The sequence below is a fragment of the Ixodes scapularis genome, unplaced genomic scaffold (genome assembly GCF_016920785.2).
Source record: "Ixodes scapularis isolate PalLabHiFi unplaced genomic scaffold, ASM1692078v2 PGA_scaffold8__174_contigs__length_109621045, whole genome shotgun sequence".
NCBI classification, from domain to species: Eukaryota; Metazoa; Arthropoda; class Arachnida; order Ixodida; family Ixodidae; genus Ixodes; species Ixodes scapularis.
Genome location: NW_024609883.1, coordinates 22,280,147 through 22,295,002, shown reverse-complemented (window position 1 = coordinate 22,295,002; position 14,856 = coordinate 22,280,147). Strand labels below are relative to the sequence as shown.

Here is a 14,856-nt window from a genome sequence, read left to right as displayed (position 1 = left end):
ACGGAATCCGATAACGCGCACGCAAATCGCGGATAAAAACGCGGGAACACGCCATGAACTGACTCGCTTGTCAGACGAGCTGGTACAGCAAATTGCGCGGTTGGTGCGATTGCCGTTGAATATCGTGTGACGTTCGACGCCACACAATATTCAACGCCACATAATAAGGTCGGAGCCCTAGCTGGGAAACTATGCAGGCCAATGCGGAAAAAAGTGTAAAGGCCAGTTCAGACAGTTGCGTTTGACTGCGTTCCAGTGCGGTACGGCATGCTTGCGGTCGACTGCAGAAGCGGGTCGCCTAGCAACCGACGACGCTTGGCGTTCCGCAACGCACCGCAGCAGAGTTGGGCCAGGCTGAACTTTCCAGTCTGGAGGGGCGTGCGGTGGGTTGCGGTGGACCAATCACAATTCGCGAAAAAAAGAACGCCGAAGCGCATGCGCGGCGGTGGCAACTACATCCGGTTCGTCCCGTTTTTCCGGTCGGGGACGTCTGCTGCGCCGGTGACGGTCGTGTGTTCGTATTCGAGTCGAGATCAAGCATTCCCTGCAGAATGGAATCAAGAGGAGCCCAACAAAAGCCAGGGGAGCCCACGGTGAGCGACCAGGAGGCGCTCATCATGCACGTCGAATCGCAACCCTGGCTCTACGACACGAGCCGGTCAGACTCGCGGCCGGGGTGGCGCCGTCGCTGGAGCAAGATCATCGCGGTGTTAGCTCGCACAACCAGGGGCCAGTTCGTCTCACTGCCGGCCTGTGCAACGTAGCCCCGCACGCAGTCTAGAAAGAGATTCCTGAGGTTTTCTGTTTGTTCCAGTCTCGACAACCCCGGCGGACACGGAAAAGTCGCGACGCTACCGCTGGACGCCGCCAAGTTCGTTGTGATCATAGTTGCTTGACTTCATTCGCTCTGCAAGTCGCGGTTTCGATTGGTGCGCCGCAAGAGCCGATAGCAAGCTCCTATTGGTTCTTGACTGCGGCGGACGGCGCTTCGACGCAACTGTGTGCACAAGCTCTGCGCAAGCGTACTCCGTATCGGACCGCAGTCGCGCTTCCGTAGCCGAACGCACCGCAGTCAAACGCAAGTGTCTGAACTGGCCTTAATATTGTCTCCAAAAACCTTTCGTAAAATTCTTAGAGCACATCTGCAGTGTGTTGTGTTTGGCCTTTTTGCTACTTGTTTTTAAATAAGCTCGACGCGTGTTGATGTTTATAATTTGGAATTCTCAGAACGAATATTTCTCTCTTCTCGCCTAGGGGTACTATATGTCGAAGATGAGCAGGTGCAAGGAGAGCTCCCGCGGCGCACTGTGGGTGAACTTCAGCTGAAGGACAGCAAGCTCTACTTCGGCGCCGTGCCCCCCGATTTTGATGGGTCAAGGTATCAAAGTTTGAGATCCAACAGCGACTTTGAGCGATTCGAAAATGTACTCACTAAAGTAATGCTTCAATGCAGGTTCAGTACTGTGGGCTTCCAGAGTTTCATTGGCTGCATGAAAGATCTACAAGTTGAGACTACACCGCTGGACTTACTCAAATATGAGGCGTACGGTGTTGATCCTGGCTGCTCGGACAGGGCAAGTTTCTTTTCAGTCTGGTTTCGGTTGCATTCTCCCGGATCTCCTTCTTGGTTACTAATACATATATAATTTCTACTTGGTAACAGAAAGTGAAGCTGGTGAGCTTCAAAGGGACAGGCTACTTGGAACTGAAGGGGAAAACCCTGGCCGCTGAGGGCAATTACGGGTTCACCTTCCAATCAACTCAAACTGAAGGTCTTCTTATGATCTCTACGTTTTCTTCAGTCCAAGGTGCCGACGCGAAGCGGGATGTAAGTCTTGTTTGTGATGAACTTACGGGGTTTTTTGCTCCCTTCACTATTTTTCGTCAACTCTACTTCGTTTCACCTCACAATGAACCACGGAGGAAGCCAAGCCCTCGAAACCATTCCCATTCTGTGCGAGTCCCGCCTGACCTACGGAAAGAGCACAGCGCGTAGTCATGCCATAAGTTCACAGCGCAGAGTTGGCTGCGATGGCTTGTAGCGCCATCGCTGCGATCCATCCTAAGGTGAAACGGAGTGAAGTATACTCTCAAGCTCTTCACAATTTGGCTTTCCCTTCCGATTCTTGCCAGCATTATTACTCGGTGGCCCTGAAGGACGGTCACCTTGAGCTTCGTCTGAACGGAGGACCTGGCGAGGTGGCACTGCGCTCGGAGCAGCGGTACAATGACAACAAGTTCCACACGCTTACAGTTCTGAAGAGGCACCGAAAGTGAGTGGCTTTGTTTGACGCGTGGCCTCGAGGCTGGAATTTCTGGGATAAAAAAAAAACTATTAACCAATAGACCATACTCATACATAAAAGAGGGAACTATACAGCTTTGTAATGTTTACACGTTGAAGCTATATTTCTACATATTACCTCCCGGCTTTCTTTTGAACAATCCTGCATTCCTTGCTCTTTTTAAGTAAACCAAAGCCGCAAATTAAAATGTGATTCAGAGTTACGCGCTTAATTACAGCTTCACTTGTTCACTTGCACTCTCCATTGACAGGTACGAATTTTTGTAAAAAAAACCTGCTACTCGCCACGCCCAGCTCTTTATGCCAAACGTTCGGATCTTGGCTGATGCCAAAGTCTCATTGTGCCCTTACGATACATTTCCAAATTTTCGTTAAAGCGTTCTATAAAACGAATAGTTCCATAAAATATTTTTCAAAAATGTGCAAGTATCGCTACAATGGTCTGATCCAACAAAGGTGTAATTTCTGAAGAGGCAAATAAAGGTCACAATAGCTTTTGGCCAAACAGAGTAGACTATAACTTCTGGTAATCCTTCAAGATCTAACGAAGGGTCAGCAGCCTTCACCGTAAAGTAGAAATCTATATATTTGGTTTTAGAAATTTGGAGATCGGTGATTGAGGGTGTTAACGCACCACGGCTTGGAGCACGTGGGCCAAAAGCTCTTACTGCACAACCCAGTGATCATGGGTTCAATCTTTACCTCTTCCCTTATCGATCTGGGTGAGCATCGTACCAGCGTGTGATAGTGTATCGCTACTGCGATGCACACTGAAGGCTGTGTTTGTGTCTTTCTTCATCAAGTCCCTCGTCCTTTGCAGCCAGGATTTTGTTTCAGGGGGGGGGGGGAGAGAGGGGAGAGGAAGGGAAGGGAAAGGAAGGGAAGGGGGGAAGGGGGGGTCTTACCCATGACAAAATGCTGTATGAGGGTAGGGGGGAAAGGAGGTCCCAGCAAAATGAAAGATTTTGGGGGAGGGGCGAGGCCCCATGCCCCGCCCTGCCCCGCCCCCCGCCTACATGCCTGGGCCCAAGGCTAGCAGTGGTACTGCATTGACTACCATTTCTCATTTAACTTTCCTCTGCCTAGACATATGTACAAGACAATTACTTTTCCTAGTAATTATAGTGTCATAAGGACAGTGTGGTACAAACAGGGGTGACAGGTTTTTGGCACCTGCAGGGTCCAGGTGAACGTGGACGACACGGAGATCGGAACTTTGCGCCTTCCCAAAGGGACCCTGGAGGTGGAGGGTCCCCCCCAAGGGGGCCTCTTCTTCGGAGGCATCCGGAGCGGCATTGCTATTGGTGCCCAGGCCGCCACCCGGGAGAGCTTTGTGGGCACCATTAAGGATGCCGTCTTCAATGACGTGTGAGTGAACAAAGCCATGTTGAATTAGAGCATGTGGGCCGATTCAGCAACATGCTGTGCAGTTTTCGATGTGAAAGCACACAGAACCGATGTGACTAAAATGGGGGGTACCGGCAATACGAAAGGACTAAGCACTATTGTATAGGATCATAAATACAAGCAAAAGCTGTAGCACACGCTCGTTATACGAAAATACCTAAAAAGCATTTTACGAAGAGATATAAAATATCTTATATATTCTCGAGTAATAGACACACTCTATACAAACAAGGCCCACGCGTCCGCTTTCTCGAAGAGCACACATTGAGCCAATCTCCAAGTCTTGAATAAGGAAGGTTACAAATAACAAAGTAAAAACAATGGTTCTCCACGAAAATGTGATCTGCAGATAGCATTTTCACGTGAGGGCGTTACATCTGTGCTGTAGGTAGCCGGCTCCTTGTCAATCCGCAGTGGTTGGCTATCCCAGTAGTCTGCAAGAAAGCCAGTGCACGGTGCGTCCATTATTAGAAAAAACGCGGTATTAGGTGAGCTGTGCACTCAATGTGGTACGATCACTTTAGTTCACGATGTCGCCAAGACGATTATTCCAACAGACCATTTATGAAAATTCAAAAGTTTGCACGCGAATCAAGATACAAATTTCGAGAACGCCCTGTATAACCTTTTTCCTGCGGCATTTACCATCTGACACTAAAGAGCTTAAAGGGATACTTTAACGAAATTTGAAATATAACTGTTGTATTCAAAAATAGGTTGAATATCCGTAAATGACAATCGCACGTTTGTATTCTGAGCCTGGTGGCTGTATTTTTCGTTATAAATGACCCACTCTGGCAAGCGCTCGGAGAGCAGTCAGCGGAGACCACGTGACATTTAACGCAATTGTGACGTAGTTCGTCTCGGGACGAGCAAAGCTACGGCGAGGCTGACGTCGAGAGGATGGCCTAGTCGTTCCAGCCACCGAACCGGCTGCTTTTGTACAAATTTTGAGTGGCGGGTTAATCTTCTATAATCTTGTAGAGGGACAATAGCGACTTCTGGGTCACGCAAAAGGGATTCTCGGGAAGAGGGGAGTTCCTCCTTCCCCTCTTTTCTCGTCGTAACCGGAGGCGAGACAGTTACTGTCACTACCTCTCAAGGTTCTAGACAGGTATTACAAACGAGGCGTTAGTGACATCCACCAGGTGCTCTTTGCTAATCGTATAATTTGTTTTAAAATTCCTTTTCGTGACTTTTTTAACAAGATATTGGTGTGTTCGATGTGATACTGCTCCTTTGAACACATATAGACCAAAAAATAAGCGCCGAAATTTCGTTGTGGTATTTCTTTAAGGCAGGGTAACGCACTTGCTCGCCTGCCCTCTCTTGTGTTGGAGAATTCCTTTTGACTCCACAGAGGGTGCTGCACATTTCGCAAAAGCTCTATTATGAACTGTTAACCTCGATGGAAGGATGCTAACAGCTGTACCCTTTATATTGGGTGGTAGCTTGCACCACCTATCCTAGTTGTACGCCATTCGATTCTCCCTAGATAACTTCCACCAGTCTCCCGATGTCCTCTTTGTTATTAAAATGAACTTGGTAGGCAAAGAACCAAGTATTGGCCTCCGTTTTACGCAGACCACCGGTGGGTACAGATACTTGTTTACGCCCACGCAGGTTGCTGGGCTTCAACTCGCCCGTGTCCCACGAGGGGGCGGGCATTGGCCGACCCTTGCGACGTCCCCGGCCGGCCCCGGTAGAGCACGACCGCATGGAGGTGCTCACGGAGCAGGAGCAGGACCAGTGCGCGGATGCTCCTAGCCACGACGTCCAGGAGGGCGCCGTCAAGTTTGGCGACAGCGTGCACAGCTACGTCCGGCTCCACGACGTTGTCCACTTCAAGGCAGAGTGAGTGGAACCTCTTTGGGTTATGCCCTGCAATCCTGGTCGCTGACAGACAACCGGAGTCAACGTTTTAAACTTGGCTACACCTGCGAGCAATTCAACGTCATTAACGCAAACGTGTCACTTTCGTTTGTTTTCTTCACATTAGAAAGGGGGTGTAGTATAATTACCGGCGAAATAAACCTTGTAGCTGAATTTGAGAGGTTGTCAATTCTCCCCTTTTTATGCCTTCCACTGTGTGTTTTCCTTTATTCAACTTCCGTGTCAGGTCTTACCATCATTAGGATATTACTACAAAGACCGCATCTCCACGTGGTGAATGATGTTAATTGGGGCGAAGCTCTGGTGGTGCTGATGATACTGATTTTATTGTTCGTAGGTAGTGCTGATGGTGCTGAATCTTTTTTTATTGCTCATAGGTAGTGCTGAGTTCCGAGTTGCATTTCGACTTCACTATTACTGCTTTCTGGTCGGTGAAATGCAGTGCCAGTGGTTCTAGCGGATCAGCTTGGATCCGCTAGAAGCTGTGGGAACGGTCCATGTCACAAAGAGAATGTGTGGTATGGAACGTGGTTATATACGCATTTGAGCATTTGACCACAGCGCCCTCTCGTCTATAAACATTGAGCCAACGCATGCAAAGTTTAACGCGATTATGTATGCATTTGACCGCAGCGCCCTCTCCTGTATATACGTTGAGTGGCTACATGCAATGTTTCATCCATGACATCAGAGCCCCCTACTCGTCCCACAGTCATGGCCGAGTGGTTAAGGCGATGGACTAGAAATCCATTGGGGTCTCCCCGCACAGGTTCAAATCCTGTTGACTGCGTAAACATTTTTTCTTTTTATGTGAGCATGGACGTCGGCCGGACAAACGGACGGACAAGGCTAGACCCTAAGGAGCTTTGCCCCTAAAAATATTTTAATGCGTGTCATACGTTACGCTCATCTTGGCCTATGTCCTCTTCTCTATGTTGCACTTCTCATTTGAAAACAAACTGACAAGCTTCGCATAAGCACGGTGACTCGGTTTTTAGCAATTAAGTGGCCTCTATACATACGCAGCTTCAACCTGAGCCTGGACATCCGCACCTACTACCCGAACGGCATCCTAGTCCTGGCGCAGAACCCAGGCCACAACCGGCACCTGGCGCTCTTGCTTTCGGGGGGCAGGGTGAAGCTCGAGGTGGCTGAGAGGTCTCCCAAAAAGCTAGTCAGCCACGGAAATCTCAACAACGGCCAATGGCACCACGTAAGCCACTATAGGTTCATCCAGCAGCGAAACTTTATACATAGAGGCAACAGCATTACGACCCTATCAGTACAAGGGCCTGTTATGAATATTTAGCACCATAAAATACTTCAAGTTGTACTGAAAGTAGACTTTCCAGTGTTTGTATTCTACTCCAAATACATACATTCCAGAAGTACATATGTTTATATCGGAGCGGGTTTCGCGACACTTTAAGGGATTGTACCTAAACTACCGGCGCAATGGCCTAGCTAATCATAAGAAGCATAATTTTTTCTCAAACCAAATTATCAGTTGCTGATGCCAAGTTTTAACTAATTTATCCCTTACTTGGTTATGCAGTCTATTAATCCTTAAAGGGCAACTCCGCTTAGTTTCAAAAATTTTGAGATAGTCGCCGATTTTGCTTTTTGAAGCACTCAAAAACAATCCCCGATCCTTTGTTTCGCGAAAAATAAAATATTTTTCGTGTAATTTTACTCTAGCCATGATCACAAACCGAAACCGAAACGGTGGAAAAGCCGGACAACATTGTATATTCGGCATCACTAAGCATGTACACCCACGTGATATGCAAGGGGAAGAAGGAGCTCCCCTCTTATCAGGATCCTCCTTTGTGCCTCCTGGATTAGCACAGGCGTCGCTATTCTCCTCCCAGAAGATTATAGAAGATTAACCTGCCACTCAAAATTCTTACAAAAGCAGCTTCCCTCTCCTCCTTTTACTTGGTGTTCAAAAGTATGCGATGTAACACAAGCCGCGCTCAACGAGGCGATCGGCTTATCAGTAGTATCAATAGTCGAGCGCCGGGCCGGCCGAGCGCGTCACTCACGTCTTTCACGGCGCTGGCGCCACCCGTGCTCTCCCCGGGAAAGAAAAAAAAATTGAAAAAAAAAAAAAAGAAGCTGTACATGTTTGATGACGTCGCGGACGTGCCGGGAGAAGGAATTTGGAGGAAGCGGAAATGCAGCCGGGCAGTGTTGTCTGGCCCGCACGTCTCATCCAAAACCAGCGGATTCGTGCTTGTCAAACTTTGACAGCGATTTTAATGAACTTCTAGGCGGAATTCCGTCGTAATATTTGCCATGGGGGTTTTGTAGATGATAACAAAGAGAACTGTATAGTTTTGCACTACTGGAAAAGAAGCGGAGTTGCCCTTTAAAATAATCTGCAAGAACGCGAAAGCAGCCAAAAGAAAAACGTCGAACCTGTATAGGTTAATTACATCGGATGGATTTCTGCACCTATGCTTGGAGTCCAGCTATCACTTAGATGTACACGCCCTTCACCCAATGCCCGCCCGCTGCAAATCGTGTAGCACCCTTTGCCGCACCGCCGAAAGGATTTCTGGGAAGTGGCTGTACAGAACCGGATGGAACAGACAATGGAAGTGGCCGAGGCAACCCGGGCGAGCAGGCGAGGGCAGGCATTCGACCGGTTCAAAATATTTTTGCGCACTTAGCCCGCTGCCTTTGGGTTTTTTTTCCAACTGATCTATCAGGTTTTCCTAAAGGAAAAAAAAAACTTAAATCAATAATGCCGTCGGAGAGATCCTGTCCTCAGCGCCTCTTTTGTTCCAGGTGCATCTGAGCAAGGAGGGTTCCAGACTAAGCCTCGAGGTGGACGACAAGCCGGCCCTGAAGCTGCAGGTGCACAAGAGGCTGCCCTTCCGAGGTCCTCTGCACGTCGGAGGCATCGCCAAGGGCGTGTCCGTCCCTGAAGAACTGGTGAGTGCCAGAGCCTGCTCTGTTCTCGGCGTTCCAGTGGGCGCTCCTTTCCCGAACTGAGCGCTCACGAGTCACCCCTCTCGCCCGAACAGAAGAGAGAGAGCTTCAAGGGCTGCATCCGCAACTTCAACCTCAACGGCCAGATGGTGGATCTCGCAAAGGGCGAGTCTCGCGGCATCGGCGTCTGCTTCGCCACCATCGAGCCTGGGGCGCTCTTCGAGGGAGACGCATACGCTGTCTACGGTAAGTCCGAAGCGTTTTCTGTGCTTTCAAAGACGTCAGTTTCTTTAATTCTGCGATTCTGGGCAGTTGAGGTGAGTTTCTGATTTTTTCTATGTCTACTGCTTTGTACTACTTGCAGTTGTGTATACTCCAATTCACCATTATTTTTTCGTTTAATGCAATAGGAGAGCAAATAATTTTTGAGTATATCCGACACTTCTCTGATGCCATAGCACGTGCACACATGATTCAATGACAGCTTCAGAAAGGCATTTTCTCTATCGGGAATCTAGAACATATCTCAAAAAGAAAAATGACTCAAAAGATTGCGGATCCGTCACCGAGCCCCGAATAGCATAATGTTGAGGTTAATTGGAACAATGGATAAGCAGCTTATCTAATATCAAGTTGATAGCACTTTTTTATTTATTTTTTACCACGAGTGGCAATCAGAATCTTGGATGCTGCGATCGGCGAGCAGTAGTTTACGTGCCATTCCAAATACAAACTTTTAAACATGGTGTAATAGTACGCCAAAACAACAAGGACGAAAACGAAGAGAGAACTTAACAGGACGCAGCGTAACTTTCAATTCTGAATGGTTTATTTTGATGACACAGTTTTAAAACATGAAATCAGGCACACTTGGCAGAGCACAAAGATATGGTCTAGAAACACCCCCCCCCCCTCTCAAATTCCAGCGTCACTGGTTCTTCAATAAGTAGTATTCTTGATCAGACAAGGAGAAAGAGGGTGCACTTACACAAGAATTGTCATGGTAGGACTCAAATGTCTTGATCTGCAAGGTTATGATGCAGGTGAGATGAAACCCTTCTGTCGATTTTACGATCCACCAAATCAGCTTGCACCAACAGTTTTGCAAAACACTATGACTGAACTGCTCCAGGCTTTACACCGATTTGTCCTCAAAACAATTCACAAAATAATTGACAAAAATATTTTAATACACTCAATATCGTGATGTCCTAATAACACTCAGTGCCTACTTTTCTGCAGTCGTCACAAATACAAAAAAGTGGACACTGATAAACCACTAGTTGCGCAAGATTGCACCAAAATACAACGCCGAAAAACTGGAATTTAAGAAGTACTTTTCTCAATGCAAGTGGAGGCAGATCAATTAAAGGGCGAAAGTCTGGAGGAGAGAAGCATGGGCACTACCGTTTAACCAAGTGTGTAGCAATAAGCCGGCACAGCCTGGTAGCTGAAATGTGAAACGGACGAAAGAGAATTAAATGCCTGCCGAGTGAGTTGCGACTATACAGCAAATCGCTGGATACGCCTCGGATTGCATCGGTGGCTCTTTTCTTTGGAACGTGGCACGGTACTACAGTAGACGGGCGTGTCTCGCAGGCGAACGCTTCAACGTAAACGACAAACTGGACATGCGGCTCGAGTTCCGCACCTGGCGCCTGAACGGGGTCCTCCTCAGTCTGTCCAAGCAGCCGCACGGCACCCCGGCCCTGGCCGTGGAGCTTCACGAGGGCGAGGTCATCGTCTCGGTGGACCTGGGCCACAACGGCACGGGGCCCTTCCGGGCGCGCAAGAAGTTCTCCTCCAAGCAGGCCATGTGCGACGGCCAATGGCATACGCTGGTGGTGCACGTCTCGCGCAGCGAGGTTTCCCTCCGGGTGGACCGGCACCAGGCCGCCTATGGCCTGGCTCCGGCAACGCCGCCAGAGCCACACATGGAGAGTCCACTATACATCGGAGGACTGCCCGGTAAGAACTGCCCGGTCATGGGGATCTTTGGTAGACTGCAAGCATTGGCCATTAGCTGGCGATGGTCTTTTGGCGAATGGCCAAGGAGTGGCCATTTATCGGCCAATGGCAGTCCGATGGCCAGAGGAAGGTAATTCATTGGCTTATGGCAGGCCATTATCTGGCCACTGACCATTGCCAGCTGATTGGCCAAATCTGTGCTGCACAGGTGTGTTTCTTGCTGCTCTACTATGCTTTCGCACCGCTATACTCCGTCCCACTTTTAATCCGCTCGCAGCCGGTGCTACCATCCCATCGAGGAATGCCAAAAGTGCATTATCACGGTGCTTGTTGTTTTCGTAAGTTTACTATTATTGACTCAACCGATAACGCTCAGAAAAGGTTGAGCAGACGATCGCGTGACGTGATAAGAACGAACAGCGTCAGCTGGAGCCTACACGTCGGCGTTCTTTCACGCGGGCGTGTTTGCGCCATAGAGCAGCCTCTGCTTGTTCCGGCCTAGGTTTCAGCTGCCCCATCCTTGCGCGAAAGAGTCTAGAGCGCCAAGCGGACATCGAACGGCCGCCAATCTAAGGCAGAATCTCCGGCACGGGCGAGATTCGAGTCTTGCCAGTACGAACGATGGATTAGGGCCCGAAGGCTGCCTCAGAAAAGCTTGCGTACGCATTGCGAGAGAGCGCGCGAGAAAAATTCTGATACGCAGAGTATGAAGAGCACTAATCTAATGCATATGGTTATCTGTTATGATAGTGCGCTATTTTATATTGAAGTAAATGTAGTGGTATTTAGATTCAAAAACATTCTTGCCATATTTTGTTACGATGTCAACTGTTTTGAGAAGTTGGACAGCATGAAGGCAACACTGACATAAAGTCGTTTTGCCTTAGCCATAACAATCCAATCCAATCCAACTTTTGTGTCCCGGACCCGCATTTCCCTTTTACACGCAGTCCGCACATACGCCTCCGTGTCTAACACTCTATCCGACTCATCTTCATTTCTTAAAGGGGCCCTGCAACAACTTTCAGACTGCATTTTAATTTGCACCGAACCTGAGAGCACTGAGTGTAGTAACTTAATGAAACTTTTATTTTCTCGTATTTTGCTTTATTTTAAGTTATAGGCAAATTAAAATTATAAAAACATGCAAAAAATAACCTTCTTCATGACGTCCTTGGTCCTGGCTTGAGTGGCCGCGAACCAGAGGAGGGGTGGTGAGCTCAGCGAGCGACCACGGCTGCCGCACTTTGTGTCGGCGGCTCGGTAGGGCGCCACGAAAGCATATGTGTTGGATAGAATGTATGAAGCGGGCGGCCAGGGCGGCTTGCATTCCATTTGCTGCGTGAATAAACACTAATTCGGCATGACACTTCATTTACCACAAACGACAGCAAACACAGGGTAAAGATCAGTTCAGAACGGGAGCCACTTTGCACTGCCATACTGCCAAATGGCCAAATTGCTTGCCGAAGGCCTTCGGAACGCTCGGATCCTCGAGCCTGTATACGACCGCAGCGCCGCCGTATACATCCGGGACTTTTCTACGCTCGCCACTCGTCGGTAGGTAGAGGAGGTTTCCGCATCATCCGGTTAAAATATGACTCACTGATATTTAGTTATTCTCGCCGTGCCCGCTGGCTTGCCCGAACCCCAAGAGACATGGAAACCGCAAAAAAGTTAAACGCTTAAATATGATTGCAGGGCCCCCAATGGCTAAAGTCTCTTGATAAAATTCCCGCTTACAAGTATTGCCAACCATTGTTGTGGAAACGTGCAAGACACGTGGCACGAGCAAGTGCTCCGCCGCCATTTGCTTCCAAGGGCCGCTCGAGACGCGGGCCTCGTGCACTGGCGCATTTGATGCTACTTGAAAGACTAACGCAAACACATTGAGGTGCTTTACTAATGGCCACTAATTCTGATCCCGGGCTCTCTTCGCCCCATCGCTTCCAGACGGTATCTAATCCATTTAGTAGTCTTTAGTAGTAACAAGCAGACGGAGCCGACGCGTTTTGGCGCACTAATACATACGACGGAGCAAATGTTCCACATGGCTTGTTATAGGCTGGTGATTAGACCTGGCTGCTTGTAGCATTGGGCTTTAGTCTATCGCAGGATGAGACGGTGTATGGGTACGCATCGAACACAGCCTGAAGGCACTTGGCCAACTGTCCGGGTACGATTGAAGGATTTAGTGACAAGACGCTGGCAAAGACGCCGGGTCTCCCGTAAACCACAATCGATCACACGCAGAACGGCCATTGCGTTCCGTCCCAACGGTCATGGTGAGACCGAGCGAATGGGCGACCAAAAGCGAGGAAGAGTGGGTGACGCCCTCTACCGGCGCAAAAGCCAACTGCGATGAGTGCTCGCATGCTCCATTCGTTTTCGGCGACACGAGGCTTGTTGGGTATGACAAGCTGAATAAAGCCGACGCTGTAAAAAGCGCAGATCGTGACGCATTTACTGTGCGCGATTGTTTTAGTCAAAGGTAGCAGATGCACAAAGAAGATAAGCACCGTGACGGTGCTCTTTTGGCATTGCTTGACTGGCTCCGTCGGAGCGTAGCGCCTGCTTCGGTCGGATTCAGACTGCAACGGAGTAAATCCTTGTCCGCAGAGTTTCTCCAAGCCTTTCACTGTTTAAAAAAAAAAATCCAGCTGAACACGGGAAGGCCCAAGCTTTCACTTGTCCATTTGTCTGCATTCAGATGGCAAGTAAATGACGCATTTGAAATAAAAACGAACTTATAGAGATGTCCAGGTATGAGTAATCGAGGGAATTTAGAAACTTCCTTGTTACATGCAAACAGTCGTTGTTCAATCTGGAAGTTCGAGAAGTAAGTAGCTTGTAATTCGGTGACTATAGTCCAGTATTGAGCAGTAAAAAGGCCCGTTTTCGAACCGGCCAAAAAAATCTGTGTTCTGAAAATGCGAGATAATCAAAAAAGAAAGGTTTCCCTTCTCAAGTAAAGAAGAGTAATTGTAATTGTAATTGATTACATTTTTCAAGTAACATGTAAAAGGCTAGTGCTGCTTCAGTACCTCCACGGGTGATGCTGTGGTACTAGCATTGGTACCAGGATAGTAGTACTGGTAGTGGTGACCGGTGCCAGACTGGTGGACTATATCCAGCAGCAGGTGCATTGTAGACTACACTGTGAAGTCGGTTTCTTCTGTGATTAAAGCTTGCAATGAGCATCCTCAATAAAGTTCCTTTAGCATCACCCTTTCCTACTGTGTTAAAAACAAATTTTTTTTTTTGTTCTGATAACTACCGATTAAATAGACCTTTATACATTACTGAGGTTGAACTTTACGCGCTTTACACAAGCATACTGACACAAGTGCGACACATGCACATACTCACGCATGACGCTACCGAGACGGAAGCCCATCTGTCGCGATATAGCCCCAAAGATAGGTTCGGACTTTTTCATCTTCTAGCAGGCTATTTCAATATGTGGGCGCTTGTTAATTCACCGCCTCCCAGCAATACCTGTTGCCCATGAACCAATCGTCGCCCGACTCACGCTATTGATGGCTGTGACGGTGGTAACCTTTTCAAGAGCAATAGTTTATTTAAGATGTCACTCGATACAGTACAAAACATGAGGCTAAGCACCCGCATATCTCATTATAAACTATAAAATAAAGAGAAGAACTATAAAATCTGATTTTAATGTCCCGCCTCGCATAGCCTGCTCCGATAGCTCAAAGATGTATTCCGCACACTTTAATGTGTGATGGCAAGCTTTCTCATAGCCGACTCCTTGATTTACCTGTGTTTGACATCTTTCCCGTGACTGAATGATGAGAGACAAGCTGCCTCCACCTCTACCCTAAAAGCGAAGTGGGTGCATCGATTCTTAGTCACCGACAAGGGGCAGGGAGGAGCGTCTCCTGCCCCACCTCCAGCCAAAGCTTCCTATTTCTTTCAGCAACGCTTCGAAGTCTCGTACACCTCGACGCACGCACGTAATCAAGCACGGCAAAAGGCGTAGCGCATGCCAGGCGTTCAAAATACACGCCCTGCCATTGTCATTCTGTCCGTGACTGTAGCCTCTATTTGAAACTTTGATTTTCGGTCGTACTCATCAAGTGCCACCTTCTTTCTGTAAACCTTAAAGCAGTGCTACCCCAAGACTCGCCAAACGTATGCGGAGCGCAAGTTGGTCTGCTTCTTTCTCAGTTGCTGTGGTGACGTCGGAACGCCGAGCTGTGATTGGATCTGATTGCAGGATAGTGGGTAGGCCTCAAGGCACCTTGCTTTCAGGTCAACCAACTATCCTTCAATTGGGGCCAATCAGGCCTCGGCATTCCGACGTCACCACAACCCCTGCGAAG

The 14,856-nt window shown here is 48.4% G+C and overlaps 1 protein-coding gene across 1 annotated transcript in view; it reads left to right on the top strand.

Annotated features, from left to right (window-relative positions):
- LOC115324735 (laminin subunit alpha-1) overlaps window positions 1-14,856 on the top strand; it is a 143,585-nt gene that overhangs the window by 127,635 nt on the left and 1,094 nt on the right. The window contains exons 52-61 of the mRNA XM_029985369.4: window positions 1,255-1,378; window positions 1,454-1,574; window positions 1,664-1,828; window positions 2,134-2,273; window positions 3,485-3,673; window positions 5,336-5,566; window positions 6,632-6,818; window positions 8,399-8,545; window positions 8,638-8,788; window positions 10,142-10,510. Coding sequence (XP_029841229.2) covers window positions 1,255-1,378; window positions 1,454-1,574; window positions 1,664-1,828; window positions 2,134-2,273; window positions 3,485-3,673; window positions 5,336-5,566; window positions 6,632-6,818; window positions 8,399-8,545; window positions 8,638-8,788; window positions 10,142-10,510 — 1,824 coding nt within the window. The remainder of the gene's footprint in view (window positions 1-1,254; window positions 1,379-1,453; window positions 1,575-1,663; window positions 1,829-2,133; window positions 2,274-3,484; window positions 3,674-5,335; window positions 5,567-6,631; window positions 6,819-8,398; window positions 8,546-8,637; window positions 8,789-10,141; window positions 10,511-14,856) is intronic.